At 35.7% G+C, this 17,986-nt stretch overlaps 3 protein-coding genes and 3 long non-coding RNA genes across 11 annotated transcripts in view; 4 read left to right on the top strand and 2 right to left on the bottom strand.

The window, feature by feature from the left end:
- LOC105334780 (protein outspread) overlaps nucleotides 1-611 on the bottom strand; it is a 31,019-nt gene extending 30,408 nt beyond the window's left edge. For 4 of the 6 annotated variants that reach the window (XM_066066497.1, XM_066066495.1, XM_066066498.1 and 1 more), the window contains exon 1: nucleotides 265-610. In XM_066066497.1, the coding sequence (XP_065922569.1) occupies nucleotides 265-375 (111 nt within the window). In that variant the 5' untranslated portion in view covers nucleotides 376-610. Of the gene's footprint in view, nucleotides 1-264 lie in introns of all 6 variants that reach the window. The other 2 variants (XM_066066494.1, XM_066066496.1) reach the window with 1 other exon arrangement.
- A 632-nt stretch (nucleotides 612-1,243) lies between these two features.
- On the top strand, nucleotides 1,244-2,561 carry LOC105334779 (uncharacterized). Its single transcript, XM_011438336.4, has 2 exons — nucleotides 1,244-1,523; nucleotides 1,862-2,561. Exons 1-2 carry the CDS (start codon nucleotides 1,292-1,294, stop codon nucleotides 1,999-2,001), a joined length of 372 nt encoding a protein of 123 aa, XP_011436638.3. The 5' UTR covers nucleotides 1,244-1,291; the 3' UTR covers nucleotides 2,002-2,561.
- Nucleotides 2,562-2,743: 182 nt separating this feature from the next.
- On the top strand, nucleotides 2,744-7,199 carry LOC105334801 (hypoxia-inducible factor 1-alpha inhibitor). The gene is made up of 8 exons (XM_034457664.2): nucleotides 2,744-2,904; nucleotides 3,755-3,999; nucleotides 4,792-4,940; nucleotides 5,246-5,391; nucleotides 5,691-5,797; nucleotides 6,036-6,099; nucleotides 6,584-6,691; nucleotides 7,106-7,199. Exons 1-8 carry the CDS (start codon nucleotides 2,794-2,796, stop codon nucleotides 7,160-7,162), a joined length of 987 nt encoding a protein of 328 aa, XP_034313555.2. The 5' UTR covers nucleotides 2,744-2,793; the 3' UTR covers nucleotides 7,163-7,199.
- A 362-nt stretch (nucleotides 7,200-7,561) lies between these two features.
- Nucleotides 7,562-16,985, bottom strand: LOC136270079 (uncharacterized). Its single transcript, XR_010707750.1, has 2 exons — nucleotides 16,714-16,985; nucleotides 7,562-7,614 (listed from the first exon to the last, which is right to left on the bottom strand). It is a non-coding gene; the product is annotated as an uncharacterized lncRNA (long non-coding RNA).
- On the top strand, nucleotides 8,623-16,705 carry LOC136270081 (uncharacterized). The gene is made up of 3 exons (XR_010707752.1): nucleotides 8,623-8,855; nucleotides 16,248-16,320; nucleotides 16,631-16,705. It is a non-coding gene; the product is annotated as an uncharacterized lncRNA (long non-coding RNA).
- Nucleotides 16,715-17,473, top strand: LOC136270080 (uncharacterized). Its single transcript, XR_010707751.1, has 2 exons — nucleotides 16,715-16,769; nucleotides 16,801-17,473. It is a non-coding gene; the product is annotated as an uncharacterized lncRNA (long non-coding RNA).
- The last annotated feature ends 513 nt before the right edge of the window (nucleotides 17,474-17,986 follow it).

The following is a 17,986-nucleotide window of genomic DNA, read 5'->3' as shown; positions in this document are numbered from 1 at the left end:
CTGTTATGTAATGTTTATTATTCCAGTAATTCATTTCGCCCTGCATACATGTCTGATATAATAAAATGGATTTTGGTCTCAACTGGTGGTAATGCATATTCCAAAAATGTCTATGAATATCCATTAATTAAACAGACGGCACTTGACAGCAAATAAACACCACAAATTTTACAAATGTCATGTGTAAGTACAGCAATGGTACACGCATGTATATAAACACCTGTGTCACACAGCGCATTATAAATTTGAAAAAAAAAATCCTACCTTATTGTTATGTAAAGCCTCAGCAGAATGGGCATCCTTTGCACCAAAACAGGCCTGGCATTTCGATTTGTTGAAAATGTTGGGTTCGAACTTGCGACACTTCGAAGCCATGTTTGTTTACGTTTTCGACAGCAATCTTGCACACCTGATCTAAGGACCAGGTGAGAAATCAAACTATCCCCAAAATAAGAACCACTTTGTGTGTAATCCAACAGCTCTGCATATTAAAAGTTCAAAAACACTCTACATATCTACAACATCAACACACACATAAACTTTTTTGGCTTCTTTCCGACCTCGTTCCACCACACCGGTGTCAGATAAGGTGCACGCGGAGTGATATATAGTGAACGAGGAGTGCGGAGGGATTAGCCTGTTATGACTGAGGAAATAGGACGCGGCATTGATTAAAGTTGAATGGAGGCGGATGAATGGAATCATTGTATATGTAGCTCTCAATAAATGAATTCACGTCACATTGAAGTTTGTCATATTAGAGAAAGAAATCACCAATTGATGCACCTTTTTAACAGGTTATTGCGAGAATATATTTGCTTTGATGAAAGAAAAAGTATTTTATTTTTAAATATAAAAATATGTTTTAGAAACAAATCAAAGTTGGTAATAAAACAACTGTATTTTTTGCCAAATAAGAGTATATTCAATTGTAGACCAGATAATTTCTATCCATGTGTGTGGTTTTTTTTTAATTTGAAATTATACAGTACTTTAAAATTACATCTGTAAATCCATTTCTACGTGCGTGTATGCAGCAAGAATTTATAATCGCCAGCATTCTAGTTAATGTGGTTTGTGCAATCAAAGCGTTACATCAAAATACACATAACATAATCATATTCTCTCTCTCTCTCTCTCTCTCTCTCTCTCTCTCTCTCTCTCTCTCTCTCTCTCTCTCTCTCTCTCTCTCTCTCTCTCTAAAATTGATTATGGCGCCATCATTATTGTGACGTATTGTTAAAACGTCACAAAGGTAACTATTATATTATGATCTACAAGTAGGCAAACAATGGGTATCTTTCAGAGCTGTCTAGCAAGAAATAATAAGGTTGGGGTGATGGGAAAGGAAGAAGCTGAGGAGTACGAGAAGGCGATTCGTACAATGGTCACCGAAGAAGTGACGGAGAAGAAGGGGGGAGTAGTATTTGGCTTGTCCTTCATCTCAGAGGAGGTGACACCGAAACCAGTGCCGAGCAGACTGGTGTCCAGCGACAAAGAGGAGGACTTTGAGAAATGGAGAGGTATACAGTGCAGCACGTGTACATTTATGATGATCTTTTGTTATCAAAAAAAAAATAACAGTGATGGAGCTCATACAAGGACGTAGCAGCAGAATGAGGAGGGGGGGGGGGGGGGGGGGTTAAAGGGCTGGTCCCTCCACTTTTTCAACAGTGTCCTTTTTCTTACAATTTCCTATGGACAGAAGATTACGTAAATGTACAATGAATCATTGGCCACATTACTTTGAAAACGAGCTGTTGCGTGCATTGATCTTATTTACCAAATGGAAAATTTACATACGATCATTTCAAAGTATGATATATTTAGAATATGTATCTATTTCAATTTACTTCTACAGAAAATCAAGCAAAAACCCAGACAGAAAAGCAGGAGCAGGCACAACAGCGAAGAGAGGAATCTCTTGTACAGAAGAAAATTGAAAATGCTCACAGAGAGATGGAGAGACTTGAAAAATATGTGAATGTCTGTGATGGTTAAACTTGTATCCTCATCAGATACCGTATACATCACGCAGTCTTATCCAATAGACTGAAAATTGAAGGATTTCCTGGATCCAAATGCGGAAATGAAATTTTTTAAAAACTTTAAAACGTTTTTTTTTTTCATAATTGAATTTTTTTTTCTTATTTGTCCTCTAAATATTTGCTCACACAAAAGTTAAAGACGTTTGTTTTCGAGATTCCTGAATATATCATTTTGTTGGCTCACTAGAAGATATTTATAATATCGAGGGGGTGTTCGATGATACAATCTATATCGGTAATAAGTGGTATGTTATTTTTCATTCTTACGAAGGTAGGAATAGTTCAGTTAAAAATTTTGGTTTATCTAATCGATCATTATTCAGTTCTCACATTTCGATTTTCCTTTTGGAGTTATATTTCCCGTACCCCCCCCCCCCCGGAAACAAATAAAGAAGGTGTAAATTTTGCACTTCCTCAGTATCTGAGAGCCTCAATACCTCATTGTCTAATATGTAATTACGAAGTAGCTCATTTTTATCATTAAAATGTGATATAAAAGCTAATCTACTGTTCCAGTTTTATTTTAGTTTTTTTTTTTTTTGGGGGGGGGGTGTTTGTTTGTTTTGTTCTTGTATGTTTGTTTGTTTGTTTTTCATTTCGTTTTATTTTGTTTTTGTTTGTTTGATTTTTTTCCGCATCAACTGTGTGTGTGCTGATGATGATTACGCGAGATCCGCTCCCAAATACAAAATAAATATATCGGGCTCGGTGTTCTACTTGTTCCCTATATACCTTTAAAGTAAAAATGGCCAAGGAAAAGAAAAATTTTGATCTGAAAGAATACCCATTTTCCACGGAAGAAATTCCAAGACTTAATATAGACAATCCAGAGACAGAAAAACGTATTGCAGCTGGGGTAAAATTATACGTGCTTTTGATCTAGATTATATTTGAATTGAGTTTTATTTATTGTACTTTCACTTTCGCATATAAGTCGCATATTGAATTTAAGATGATTTTTTAATGGTGATTAATTAAAAAAAAAATCGTCATTAGACATGTTGCCCTATGTGTGAAAAGTTTGGCAATTGCATAGCTTGATGAATTTTTGAAAATAAATTCAGATATACTGAAGAAAACAAAATGTAAGTTTGACATGTTCAATTTGTAGAAATAGCCAGAAATGCTAACAATGGATAACAATTGAGTAGTCCTCTTCACAGTAACTGTGGTACTGTTCTTTTGCAGGGCAAATTGACATAGTTTGATAATATATGATGTAACAACTGTAGTTCAAGAAGGCTATATGATCGTGGCCATTTTGTAGACTGTTTAATAAATTGGTCTTTTCCAGAAGATGTAGGAAAATGTAGCAAATTTAAACCATAAAATGTATGGATTTTCTTTACTAAATAATAATTTATAGCTTAACAAGTCATATACCCCGGTATCTTAAAATTTTACGTTATAGGTTTGATTGTAATTTAAAGCTACCCTATTAAATATTTATCTACCAACTAAAACTTCACCAAACTATATAAAATTTGGCTCCATCCTGCAAAGGAGCAGTAACACATGCAGTTACTCTAAAGGGGTCTATTAAGATAAAAACACATCATGGTTGAAGTAAGTAAAAACTGAGTTTGTACCACATACACCTTTCCACGGAGCATGGGGATCAAGCTTTTGATACATGCAACTCACTAGTTCTTAACCCCAGTGATAAGTTGTAGGTAAATTAGGTAGAGTCACATTTATGATTTCAGCTACCAGTTGTGATCACAGATTCCGGTTTAGTGCGGTCAGCGTTGCATTGGGACTTAGATTATCTGCAAGGAAACATTGGAGATGGAAAATTCACTGTGTACAAGTCAAAGAACAAAAGATTTCAGTATTTTGATGATAAAAAAGTTGACACTTTCAAGGATTTTGAAAAACCTATGGAACATTTGGATTTAACCTTTCCAGAGTTTGTCAAAAAATTAAAGACAGCAAAACCTGGGAAAGACAAGTATGTAAATTTATAACTTTAATAGTGATCATTAAATTATCATAAATATGACATAAAAATCATCTTTAAAATTTTAAAAGTAAAAAAATGTTTGTACATGTATACTAAATTTTTACGTAAAATGATCAAGGTTAATAAGGGATATGTGAAGGTAAGTGTGCAATGGTATGTGCCAAATCTCAATGGTTTGACATGCTTAAGTCAAATTAATGGTTCACATGATGTTTGTCAAAGTCTGATGATGTCACACACCAAAGCTTCATGCTTCTAAAAAGACACCAAGCACAAATATTGTACAACTTATTCCTTATTTGTCACAATAAAATTGTAATAGCACTTGCTAAAGTGAGTCAAGAATAAAGAAGAGAACAAATATGATGGTAATTATTACATATTAATTGCAGCATATTTTGGCGCAACACATATTTCAATACAACAGGAACTTTTTCTTCTCGCAGCTCTCCACTGTAATGACCTCCCTTACTATCATTGTTGATTTTCACAATGTATCCCTTACTCCGTTAGCCTTGTTTGGTTGTTGATTTTAAATACATAGTTATATCAGATGTACGTAGTATATGTACCCCCCCCCCCCCCCGGAGGGCCCTTTATTGGTGAATAAACATATACCGGTAGTAGCAATGACACCAATGATGTCACCATAACCTGAAGTGACAAACATTTTTTGACAACATCAGACTATTGCAAGGCAGGCCATTGGACTTTAGCACAATCTACGAACTGTGGCTTGACTATCTGAATTTGGAGTCTTATTAATGTATTAAATTTTAGGGTGTATTTGCAACAAGCTCTAAATGAAGGTGTTGGTAAGAGGATTGTCGCAGATTTTCTTGGATTCAATTGGAGCTGGGTAACGGAGCAGCAGAAGAAGAACAAGTTTGGAGCCCTCACCTCAAATCTTCTCCTCATTGGGATGGAAGGTAAGTGAAAAACTGAACACAAAACATTATCTCCTCATCATCTTCATCATCCTCATCATCACAATTTCTTCATGAGTAACTACGATTTTCTCTTTTTTGTGAAAGTCAGTTGACTTCATTAAGAAGTGACAACATGTTAATATTTGATGCAATGATGTTGGTATAAACTTCTGGGGAATAATTAACATTTCTCTCTCTCTCTCTCTCTCTTTATCTCTCTCTCCGTATTTTTGCTGTACTCAATTTAATTTCAGAATATGTATAGACAAGAAAATGTAAATTTAAATCATTTCTCTTGATTTCAGGGAACGTAACTCCTGCCCATTATGATGAACAGGAGAACTTCTTTGCACAGATACGAGGATACAAGAGGTTCATCTTGTTTCATCCAGACCAGTTTAAGTGCATGTATCCTTATCCAACCTACCACCCATGTGATAGGCAAAGCCAGGTAAGGAAGGAGAAAATTGTATTTATACTTTACCATATGTTGAAAAAAAGTGGTAGATTTTCTTATAAAAGCGGTAGGTGGGAAACAGAGTTAAAAAGCATTAGACTTCAGCGTAAGCGGTAGAGTTAACATATATGTTTTGGTTATTTTAATTTTTAAAAAATGTAAGCACATACAAAGTCCCAAGACTACCGACTGAATAGATCATCACAGCAACAGCACCAGCTGTGTTTGCACTGATCTATTGTCACACTGGTCTACTGATGAGATGACTACTGTACATGTCCCATCTGTTACAGGTTGATTTTGATAATCCAGATTACAAGAGATTTCCAAAGTTTAAGGATGTTAAGGGATACGAAACAGTGGTTGGTCCCGGTGATGTGCTGTTTTTGCCAATGTACTGGTGAGACATGTCTGTCTTGTCTATGAAATGTACCCGGTATATGTATTTCTGATGAGGATCTTGTAAAGCTCACAAACTTTTTTTTGCACCATAGTATAAGTTGGTTGACAGTACATGTACATGTTTTATCAATAAAATTTACATTTGGATCAAGTTTTGCAATGCCTATGAATGTATACTGCTAAAAAGTAGATATAAATTTTTTTGTGCCTATATTCTGTTCCTATTGTTTCACCAGGTGGCACCAAGTGGAATCTCTCCCTGACCACGGGCACACAATATCTGTGACCTTCTGGTACAAGGTAGGTAATCTAAAACTACCAAACACAGACTTAGTATCAATACTCACTACTTGTATATATGTACATGTACTGAATGTGATTACCGTAGGTCTTAATTTCCAGAAATATTTTGTTCTTGAAATTGAATGCTGTTGGAGATTCCGTACTAAATACATGTTGTTGACATTCAGATACAATGAAAGTGAGAATGAAGAATTTTCAAAGGAAAAATGAACATGTATACAGAAACTGAAAATTAATTGGCATATTTTTTTTTCAGGACAAATCTCATTTTAGATAGTAAAATGCCATTTTAGTAGAACTAGGCCAGAATACTTATATTTTGCTATGTAGTAGACTGTTATAATGTAGGGAAGATGAATGTTTTATAGGAATATAAATGTGATGGAGTGCATATTGCAGTTGTTAAAAATCTTATTTTGACAATGTGTATATAGTACATGTACATGTAATTACACATTTAATATCTCTCTTTACTACACAGGCTGGACCCATTGGGAACGTTGTCTATCCCCTTTCTCCACAACAGAAGGTGTCCATGATGAGAAACCTGGAGAAGATGATTCATCAGGCCCTGAATAACACTGATGAGGTTTGTCATTGTTTGCTGTATTCAAAGTTCATTTCACAGCACTTTACAGGGGCATTGGATACCAACACAAAGGAAAAATAGAGTTTGTTGACTTATTTAAACTCGGTTCCCATTCAGTACAAATTTAAAAAAATGATTTCTTGATCTGTTTCATTGGATTGCTACAAAAATACTTGTCAAGGGACCTAAATTTTATTAGATTAGTACCGGTACATGAACCAAGTTCAGATAAATCAACAGTGTATTTCTTTTTGCTGGTATCCAATGCCCCTGTAAAAATAATTAATAAAATTGAAACAGATAAGAATTAATGGTTTTTAAACCCTGTGAATCTGAAATGCATGTTATCCAATTCCTTTGTTGTTTCTACAGTGTACATGTACTCATTTTTTAAATCTTGCCTGTTATTTTCAGATTCCGGAATTCATGCAGAACATGGTACTTGGTCGATACACTGATCCTCCTGCTTAGGATGAATGAAATGGACAAATTTTGTTTGAATTTCTGATATGTAATTGAGTATTATTTTTAATCATTATGAATTTTGCTTACTAGACTGTTATTGGAAATTTACTCAGCTTGTATCAAAATTGTAGCTACATAACATAATTCTAATGAAACATATACCACCATACCAATAATTGGAAAAGGGATCTAAAAATCTAGAAATGATTTACTTGAATTCCAATTCCAATACCACCATACCAGGAATTGGAAAAGGAACCTATAAATCTAGAAATGATTTACCTGTATTCCAATAAATTCAAGAATTACCGGTATGCTAGCCGGAATGTTGACTCTTGCCTCTTACAATTATCTTACATGTATTATTTGTATTACTCCATGATCAGAGACCTGGGAGTAATTTGCTTTTTGTTGTTGTTTTTCTATCTTCCATTACTTTTACACTAATAAGAAAATGACTTCATGTGGTAGAGTGTTATTTTTAATTTGTTTTTATTTAAATGATTAAATAGCAAATGCAACCAATAATTTCTACAATTCGCGTTTTGAATATCCGCGATGACTTTCCGTAATTAATAAAAGCATACAATAGTTTTGGTTTTTATTTTACTTATTCATATAAGTCCTGAGGCTAGTTATTGAAATCCTTGATTTTCATTGGTTGAGGGAGATTCCCGCCAAGTTCTTGGTACTGGTCAGTCAGAGCGAGAAATATTTTCAGCCAGTTGTGAGGTCAATCTTGGTTCCTGGGTTATTTGACTATATATATATTTACATTAATTAATTACGACAGATTCCAGGACATTGACTGTAAGTTGACTTCTTTTTCATACTAATTCTTTATTTTCCATTAATTAATCTGTTTCTTACTTTTAATGTAATTTAAATGCAATATACTGAGTTTCACTTAGTAGTGATCAAATTAAACTTTGTTTGAATCAAAGTACATGTATATGAAGTTTGTATATCGGTTTTATATGTTTATTGATAGGGCTATTGGCCATTCTGTATTTTCACCCATTAATCGGGCCATACACCTAATTGGAACCCTGATCCATAATCAGGTATACATGTATAGAAATATGTATTATATTTATTATGCATAAGAGCTGTATAACTCGTATGATTATTATTTATGATTGTGTACGTGAACTTATCAACGTTCAAGTTCTTATATAAATTTATAAATACGTTATATCACTTTGATATAAGGGGAATAACTCTTATGATTCTTTTGCATAATTTACTCAGTATATATTGTCAACTTTTAAAGAAATTAATTCATGTATAATTCTATGAAAATGTCATTGTATTAATATAATATGTTTATTGTTATAATGAATGCTTATACGCTAAATTGTTGACCTTTTACAGGGTTCATAATGAAATTATAATAAATCCATCGAACCTGAGACGTGGAGTTTTCATTTATACATATATAAAGAAAACACCACTACAGAAATGGCGCCCACGTTGGGACCCTGCATTCCATTCTAAGACGAAATCTGGAGGCGATTTCCCGAGCGACGCACATTGCCAGTGATTACAATTCATAGAACTACTGGACCATTGCGACTAACGGGACATATACCGTGTGTACGTCTTCAGCGATCCATGAACTAATTACGAACTTCACTATAGTGACTTGTGTGTGAAATACCGGTACTACCTGGCCAGTCTGATAGAGTTCGTACGTACGGTAGGATTGTCATTGACGTTACCTTTTTGCACGTGCTTATTATCATTTTTTACCTCTGTACACGTTCAAACTTTGTTGGTTAAACTGCAGTTGAATTTTTTTAGTTAGTATAGTATTTTTTTGGCATTATTTAAATTGTGGTTATTTAAAAAAAAAATAGTTGCATTCAATTTTTCACGGTCAAGTCAAAGTTAAGCAAACTGTGCATGCTTATATAGATACTAATATCCTCTTTCTGTTCTTATTAACTTTCTTTACTTGACGAGAATGACATTAAGACTGTAAGAACATTTACTGCAGACGATTCGAACATTACCTGAATATATCAGTGTGAGCAAATTGTCCATTTGTGGTATATTGATTGTCAGGTGCCGGTGTGTTTGTTTTGGTCAGTTCGTCATTGAAAGTCTGTCGATAAGGTGCAAAGATAGATGGAGTGTGTTTGATGATACAAAATCTGCTTGACAAGGGTATTTTGTTATAGAAAATCCCCCCTTTGATCTTAAAACAGCAGTAGCTGTACGTAAGTGATCTTTCGTGATCTAGATCAAGCGCGGATCGCGTTTTATCAGCGGCTTGAAATTGATTGCGATATTTAGCGATTATAGCAGTTGAGTTACAGCCATATGTATTTAGTTTAGAGATCTAGATTACATACTTAGTTGTGGGATATCTCTAGTTTAGTATAGTGCTATAAATAGATTTGAACTTTCAGCCCAGGAGTGTTGTGCGGAAATTCGTCACGCTTGATTACACCCGTGTTACTAACCAGAGTTATCTTTTCTTAGTTCAATATACATTTAAGAGTTATCTTTCTTGAAATATCAGTTTTCAGTTTACCTGGTGTATTGTGATTCCAGATTGAATTTAATTCTTTGTGAACAATTCTTTTTTATTTTTCAGCTGCAACTTTATTTGAAATGCATTGATAATTTGTAATCAAACAATTTTTTTTTCAGAGCTTAATTTAGAAGAAGAATTTATTTCAGTATATGATTATTCATTTTTTTTATAGCCCTCATCTATTACAGCTGATCTGTGACATTTCAACAACAAATGAAACAAATCCAGATAACTAATTGCTATTAATTTTCTTGTCTTGAATTAGCAAGTTAATTAAGGAATTTATTATACTTTAGTTAATTAGCTAAGATTAGAATCATAGGCACAATACTTAGTATTACTTACTGGTTAGTGATGACTGAATCAGCTGATCAAAGTGTACATTTGAAAAAGGGTGATCAAGAGAGTGAACTCTCTCAACAACAAATTCAGCGTATGATTGATTACTTATCAGAACATACTGATTACAAAATAATTACAGATGATGAATTTCAGTTACTTAATAGACCAATGGCACATAGCACACCCACTGCATGGGGTGGAGCTCGGCCTAAGACTACAAACACTGTCAAATTTGAAGAACCACCAACACACACATCCCAATCAGATACATGTTCGGGCTTTGTATTCGACTCATCTACTGTCCGTCCCCGTTTCTCTATCTTTTCTGGAGAAGAAAAATGTGAGACATCATTTGATGTGTGGAAGAATGATGTACAGTGTGCTCTTAAAGATGGTGCTTGTTCAGCAAACATTGTTATGCAAGCAATAAGGTCTTCATTAAAAGGAAAAGCTAGGAGTCTTTTGTTGACTTTACCAACAGATGCAACTCCTGAGCAGATAGTGACTAAATTGGATGGTGTATATGGTAACATTTACCCAACTGAGAAGCTGATTCAACAGTTTTATGCTTCAAAACAGGAGGATGGAGAAAGTGTTGTTGATTATGGCATGAGATTAGAGAGCATACTACAGAGATGCATTGAGAGAAAAGCAATCAGTAATGATGCTAAGAATGAGATGCTTAGGACTAAACTATGGTCTGGACTAAGGGATAGCAATCTCCGTAATGCCAGTCGTTACAAGTACGACATCATCAATGACTTTGAGACATTGAGAAGAGAGTTACGCACTATTGAACTGGACTTAGAGCTGTCATCAGTCCCTTCTTCTACATCAACCGACAAGAAGAAATCACAAGTATCCAAGATTGGAAAAGGAGATGATGATTCATCCTTGGAAATGATTCTGCAGAAATTAGAAGCTATGGATAAGAGACTTGGAGATGTGGAGAAGGAAGTCAGACGAACAAATCCAAAAGATCAATTACCTCCCAGAAGTGACCAGAACAATACTAGGAACTACAATGGTACTGGAGACCGTGGACAAGCTGGTAGAGGTTATCACCATTATGGTAGAGGTCAAGGTCAATACAGAGGAGGATATAGAGGAGGATACAGAGGCGGTGACACTTATGGCCAGTCCTATCCCAACAGAGGAGGATATGGTGGATACAGAGACAATCGCCGCAGGGATTTAAACCAATAGAAGCCACTAATGAGGGACAAATTGGGGGCTTCAGAATAAAACATTGTCCCATTGAAACAAGTAATGATTTAAAATGTACAAGATCCATTTCAAAACACAATGTGACTCTTGTTGGGTCATCTAATGAATTAGAAGTACATGTACAAGGTGTGCTGACAAGGGCACTCATTGATACTGGCTCGTCAGTGTCGACTTTAAGTCGTAGTTTTTATGATACATATCTTCACGATATTCCACTGCAGCCAGTTGAGTGCTTATTAACACTTGAATGTGCTGATGGTACTGAGTTGCCATATCATGGGGTCATATCATGTGAGTTACAAGTAGATGGCATTGCTGATTCACCGCAAACAATCCAATGTCTGTTTCTCATAGTAAATGATACCAAATACCATGAGTCGGTACCAGTTCTAATTGGCACAAACATTCTTTCAGTACTTTTATCTGAAACAAAAGATAGGTATGGTGTTCAGTTTTTACAAAAAGTCAAAGTACATACACCTTGGTTTATTGCATTTCGCTGCATGACGCTGCGCGAGAGGGGATTGTCTCGGCGTGCATATGTATTGGCTCGTGTGAGATCAGCTGAGGAACGACCTGTCACTATAGCGCCCAACAGTAGTGTGACCATCCAAGGCTACTTGTTTGATAAGCTCCCTTACAGGTATTATCCTGTCTGTGGGATGCTGTCACCTACTGCAAGGTCTCGTATTCCAACTGATCTTGATATAGAGCCCAGCGTGATAACGTATGACACAGCTGAGAATGCCCCAATCCCAGTGCATGTTAGCAACATCACCACAAATACTGTGACAATAAATCCTCGTGCTTTACTTTGTGAGGTACAGCAAGTTAGCATTCAGAACTTTCAGAGAAAGGAACAGTTATCAGAGGCATCTGATGTATTCAGTCAAGTTAATTTACCTCGAGATGAGCTTTCTGAGGATCAACTGCAGAAAGTTCAAGGATTACTCAGCAAGTTTGACTCATTGTTCTCCAAAGGAGACACAGATATCGGATATTGCCCATATGTTGAGCACAAGATTGAGCTCAATGATGAGTCTCCGTTCAAACAACGTTTCCGACGCATTCCACCATCTATGCTAGATGAAGTACGAGAACATCTAGAACAGCAACTATCAGCTGGAATCATTAGAAGGTCTCACTCACCTTTCTCGTCCAACGTCGTACTAGTCCGGAAGAAGGATGGACAGTTAAGGATCTGTATAGACTATCGCCACCTTAACAGCAGAACAAAAAAGGACAACTATGCCCTTCCTCGTATCGATGAGATACTTGACTCACTTGCTGGGAATACTTATTTTTCAGTCCTGGATATGAAGTCAGGGTACTATCAGATCCCTATTGCAGAGGAGCACAAGGAGCGGACTGCCTTTACGGTGGGCCCCCTTGGATTCTTTGAGCATAACCGGATGGCAATGGGATTAGTTAATGCTCCTGCAACATACCAGCGCCTTATGGAGGAATGCTTAGGTGACCTTCACCATCACATTTGCTTCATATACCTGGATGATGCTATTGTGTTCTCTGGAGATAATTTTGATGAGCACTTGGATAGACTGAAGCTAGTGTTTCAACGCCTTATGGATAGTGGCATCAAATTGTCACCGAAGAAGTGCGCATTATTTAGGAGAAGAGTGAAGTATGTAGGACACGTTGTGTCTGCCAGTGGCATCGAACCAGATGATGAGAAGATCCAGAAGGTCAGAGAGTGGCCTACACCCACTAAAGCAGAGGAAGTAAGGAAGTTTTTGGGATTTGTGGGGTACTACCGCAAGTTCATCAAGGATTTCTCTAAGATCGCCCGACCCCTTACAAATCTGATCCCATCGACAACGAGATCAAAGACAACACACAAGAAGACAACAAAGAAGCCTGATTTTGTGTGGGAAAAGGATCAGGAAGAAGCTTTCTCAACATTGAAAGAGTGCCTAACATCAGCTCCCATTCTAGCCTACCCTAATTTTGACCTACCATTTGAAATCCATACCGATGCAAGTGCATCAGGATTAGGTGCTATTTTATACCAAAAGCAGGAAGGAAAACATCATGTCATAGCCTATGCCAGTAGAGGACTTAGCAAATCAGAGAAAAATTATCCAGCTCACAAACTGGAATTCTTGGCATTGAAGTGGGCTATTACAGAGAAATTTCAGGATTATCTCTACGGCAAGAACTTTACAGTCATAACAGACAACAATCCACTGACTTACGTACTTTCCACTGCAAAGTTAGACGCAACAGGGCATAGATGGATAGCAGCATTGGCAGCTTTCGATTTCGACATTTTATACAGACCAGGTCGGAATAATTCTGATGCAGATGCTCTCTCTCGACTACCTGCACTAGAGTCAATTGATTATCTGCCAATCTCAACAGATTGTATCAGAACCATATCCAGTATTCATAGGCAACCCCATGAACCGTACATAGAGAGTGTGAGCTTCAACAGTGAAACTCTTCACCCTCTGATGTCCATTCGGTGCCAGGAAATACAAGAGATTGACATTGAGAAGGCGCAACACCAAGATCCAATCATCAGGGATTGGATATACTTTGTTGAACAAGAGAGATTCCCTGAGAAACATGATTTACCTCCAACACAAGAGTCGACAATCTTCAGGAAGAATTTCAAGAGATTTAAGATCATTGACAACAAACTGTACAGAAAGAGAATGACAGAGTTTGAAATTCATCAACAGCTTGTAATACCACCAGAGCTAGTTTCTGAGGTACTAAGAATGTCGCACGACAATCTTGGTCATCCAGGCAGAGACAAGACAACAGCTTTTATTAGAGAGAGATTCTTTTGGCCTGGGATGACTGGTGACATTGAGCAATGGATTAAAGGCTGTAAAAGATGTCTGCTGAGGAAATCACCAACCAACATCAGAGCTCCATTAGTGAACATTCAGACTTCACAACCATTAGAATTAGTTTGTTTGGATTATCTTTCACTAGAATCTTCAAAAGGAGGATATCAGCACATTTTAGTAATAACTGATCACTTCACCAAATATGCCGTTGCTATACCAACCAAGAATCAAACCGCTAAAACGACTGCTGAAGCCTTTTATAACAATTTTGTCATTCACTACGGACTTCCAAAACGTCTTCATTCTGACCAAGGTGCCAATTTTGAATCGAAACTCATTAAGGAACTTTGTGAACTTACAGGCATTGAGCGATCAAGAACTACCCCATACCATCCAATGGGTAATGGTCTCACGGAAAGGTTCAACCGAACATTACTTCAGATGTTAGGGACATTAACCGTTGAACAGAAGCAGAACTGGAAGAAGTATGTTGGTCCTATGGTGCATGCCTACAACTCTTTAAGGCAAGAGACCACTGGTCAAACTCCATACTTACTGATGTATGGGAGACAGCCCTTGTTACCCGTTGACATAGCTTTTGGCTTGAGTGATGGTACAAAGAAGCAGCCAATGAGTAGCTATGTTGCAGACTTGAAGATCAGACTAGAGAAGGCACACGAGATAGCCATGAAAGCAACAAAGCTAGCACAAGAGAGACAAAAGAGATTTTATGACCAGAAAATAAGAGGAAACAACATCAAAGTTGGAGACCGGGTACTAGTTAAGATTGTAGCATTTGATGGGAAACATAAGCTTTCCAACAGATGGGAAGAAGATCCTTATGTTGTACTATCACAACCAAACCCGGAAATCCCTGTATTTGTTGTGAAGAAAGAGAATGGTGAAGGGAGACAGCGCACCCTTCACAGGAACCTTCTCCTTCCAATAGAGACCAACTTTGATGATCAGGATAAATCAGACAATAGACCTATACCAGCTCCCAGAAGGAAGAGAAAAGTCCGTGATGTCAACAGACAGCCTGTTGAAATAGAAAGGACTGATGATACAGATGATGATACAGATGATGATTCAGATGATGAATCAGAGATTTTCTTTGTTACCACAAAGAAAGTGAAATCAGTGCCTAGGCATACAACGCAAACATCAGATATCCCTCTTGATCCGAGTGGTGACGACTATGAAGACAAGAGAAGTCAGAGTATGGAAGCCGAGGAGGACGCTTCTCATTCCGTCATGGAGGAAAATGCTTCCACATCTGAAAATAGTGTAAACACATCTACTGATGATGTTACAGAAGGAGCTGATCATGATGAGGTAAGTAAATCTTCAGTGGAAGATACAAATAACAATATCACAGATAATGATATTTCAGGTACCAAGACCAGACCCCCATTACCTCTCCCTCGCAGATCCCATAGAACAACAAAGCCTCCCCAGTGGATGCGAGATGGAGAGTTTGCTATAAATATGGTGTGCAGGGCCATGTTAAATGCTGTGTTAGACAAAGAGTAAAGGTGTATCATAATATTTTTTATTCCGTTTGATATTTCAGTTTCTATTACATATTTGCTCCATGTGTAATGACGAGGACGTCATTTTGTGAGGAGGGGGCATATGTGGTAGAGTGTTATTTTTAATTTGTTTTTATTTAAATGATTAAATAGCAAATGCAACCAATAATTTCTACAATTCGCGTTTTGAATATCCGCGATGACTTTCCGTAATTAATAAAAGCATACAATAGTTTTGGTTTTTATTTTACTTATTCATATAAGTCCTGAGGCTAGTTATTGAAATCCTTGATTTTCATTGGTTGAGGGAGATTCCCGCCAAGTTCTTGGTACTGGTCAGTCAGAGCGAGAAATATTTTCAGCCAGTTGTGAGGTCAATCTTGGTTCCTGGGTTATTTGACTATATATATATTTACATTAATTAATTACGACAGATTCCAGGACATTGACTGTAAGTTGACTTCTTTTTCATACTAATTCTTTATTTTCCATTAATTAATCTGTTTCTTACTTTTAATGTAATTTAAATGCAATATACTGAGTTTCACTTAGTAGTGATCAAATTAAACTTTGTTTGAATCAAAGTACATGTATATGAAGTTTGTATATCGGTTTTATATGTTTATTGATAGGGCTATTGGCCATTCAGTATTTTCACCCATTAATCGGGCCATACACCTAATTGGAACCCTGATCCATAATCAGGTATACATGTATAGAAATATGTATTATATTTATTATGCATAAGAGCTGTATAACTCGTATGATTATTATTTATGATTGTGTACGTGAACTTATCAACGTTCAAGTTCTTATATAAATTTATAAATACGTTATATCACTTTGATATAAGGGGAATAACTCTTATGATTCTTTTGCATAATTTACTCAGTATATATTGTCAACTTTTAAAGAAATTAATTCATGTATAATTCTATGAAAATGTCATTGTATTAATATAATATGTTTATTGTTATAATGAATGCTTATACGCTAAATTGTTGACCTTTTACAGGGTTCATAATGAAATTATAATAAATCCATCGAACCTGAGACGTGGAGTTTTCATTTATACATATATAAAGAAAACACCACTACATTCATATTTTGTAATCTAAGAGGTAACCAAGTTAAAACAAAAGGCGAAGTTCAAGGTCATGGTTAAAACAAAAGGCGAAGTTCAAGGTCATTCATTAAATTCAAGGTCAAATTGATAGCTACACGATACACTGTAGTACATAATTGAATTTAGTAATCAATCTGATCGGAGATATCTATAAGTATTTTGTAACAATTCCTCTTTTGGAGCTCCATGTGTTGTATGAAGTGTTTGTACAAGAATGTTCTGTGAAAGGCGGGCTGGATCTGTGATAAAAGTTGTGGACAGTGTTACATAATCCAGCTATGCTGGATCCAATTTTAAATTTTGTGTTTGTTTGGTTTATTTTTATAGAATGTAGATGCATAATTTAACCATTATTTGTTTTATTACACCTATCTTTGATGTGAACTTTGTTTTTTTTTTTAATCTTATTCTGTAATATGCAAATATAGGAAGATGTAACTTCATGTATTACTGGTACAGTATACCGTGTATTTCCAAAAGTCCCTAAAAAGCTTTTTTTTTTGGACTTTGCAATTTATTATGTCCTGAGCAACACTAATCCAAGATAAATGTATTACATTGTAATTGATGTAAATTTGTATGAAGAATTTTGATTAACTCACTTATCAACGAGTGGATCAAAGGATCTGATTTTTTTTTCAGATTGCATGGTTTAATGTAAAAATTTGAATGAAATTTAATTCAATTTATTTTCATAGTTTTGTTATGTATTATTAAAAACTATTATATTAATCCTGTCTTCTTTTTTTTTGTCAAAATTACATTATACATGTATAAATAGTGCCTGTTTGGGAGGGTAAAAGTTGAAATTGACACCCTCAAGAAAACCATTGTAAACTGATGTAAAGCGAAGGTTGACAATAGTTTTTGATGGGTGTCAATATCAACTGTTACCCTCCCAAACAGGCACTATTTATTTTCTTATACACTGTACTGAATGTTTTAATTTTAAGAAAAACTTTACTGCTTTTATTTTTTTATTCATTAGATGCATAACTGACTTCTTAAGGAATGACTTGATTCTACGACGAATTGTACGTGCATAAAATATGCGCTTGTTACAATTTTTTGTATTCATACCCTTTGCCAAGTGTGTTGCTAAACCTTAGGGTAATAGAACAGATTAATAGAACTGTGTAATAATAATAATAGAACTGTGTCTAAACCAATTAGATTTCAGTATTTAACATGAAAGTATAATAATCGCTCACCTGATGACCAATAGGGATGGATAAAATCAGCTTA

This window comes from Magallana gigas, chromosome 7 (assembly GCF_963853765.1).
Source record: "Magallana gigas chromosome 7, xbMagGiga1.1, whole genome shotgun sequence".
In the NCBI taxonomy this organism is placed as follows: Eukaryota; Metazoa; Mollusca; class Bivalvia; order Ostreida; family Ostreidae; genus Magallana; species Magallana gigas.
Note: the sequence above shows the minus strand (reverse complement) of the source record. Positions and strands in the feature narration are given on the sequence as shown.

What these genes read in the sequence shown, in the direction of transcription:
- LOC105334779 (XM_011438336.4), top strand. Translation starts at nt 1,292, where the DNA reads ATGGGTATCTTTCAGAGCTGTCTAGCAAGAAATAATAAGGTTGGGGTG. An exon ending in GGACTTTGAGAAATGGAGAG is followed by an intron (nt 1,524 to 1,861) that starts GTATACAGTGCA and finishes TTACTTCTACAG; the next exon opens with AAAATCAAGCAAAAACCCAG.
- LOC105334801 (XM_034457664.2), top strand. Translation starts at nt 2,794, where the DNA reads ATGGCCAAGGAAAAGAAAAATTTTGATCTGAAAGAATACCCATTTTCC. An exon ending in GCAAAACCTGGGAAAGACAA is followed by an intron (nt 4,000 to 4,791) that starts GTATGTAAATTT and finishes ATTAAATTTTAG; the next exon opens with GGTGTATTTGCAACAAGCTC. An exon ending in TCTCCTCATTGGGATGGAAG is followed by an intron (nt 4,941 to 5,245) that starts GTAAGTGAAAAA and finishes TCTTGATTTCAG; the next exon opens with GGAACGTAACTCCTGCCCAT.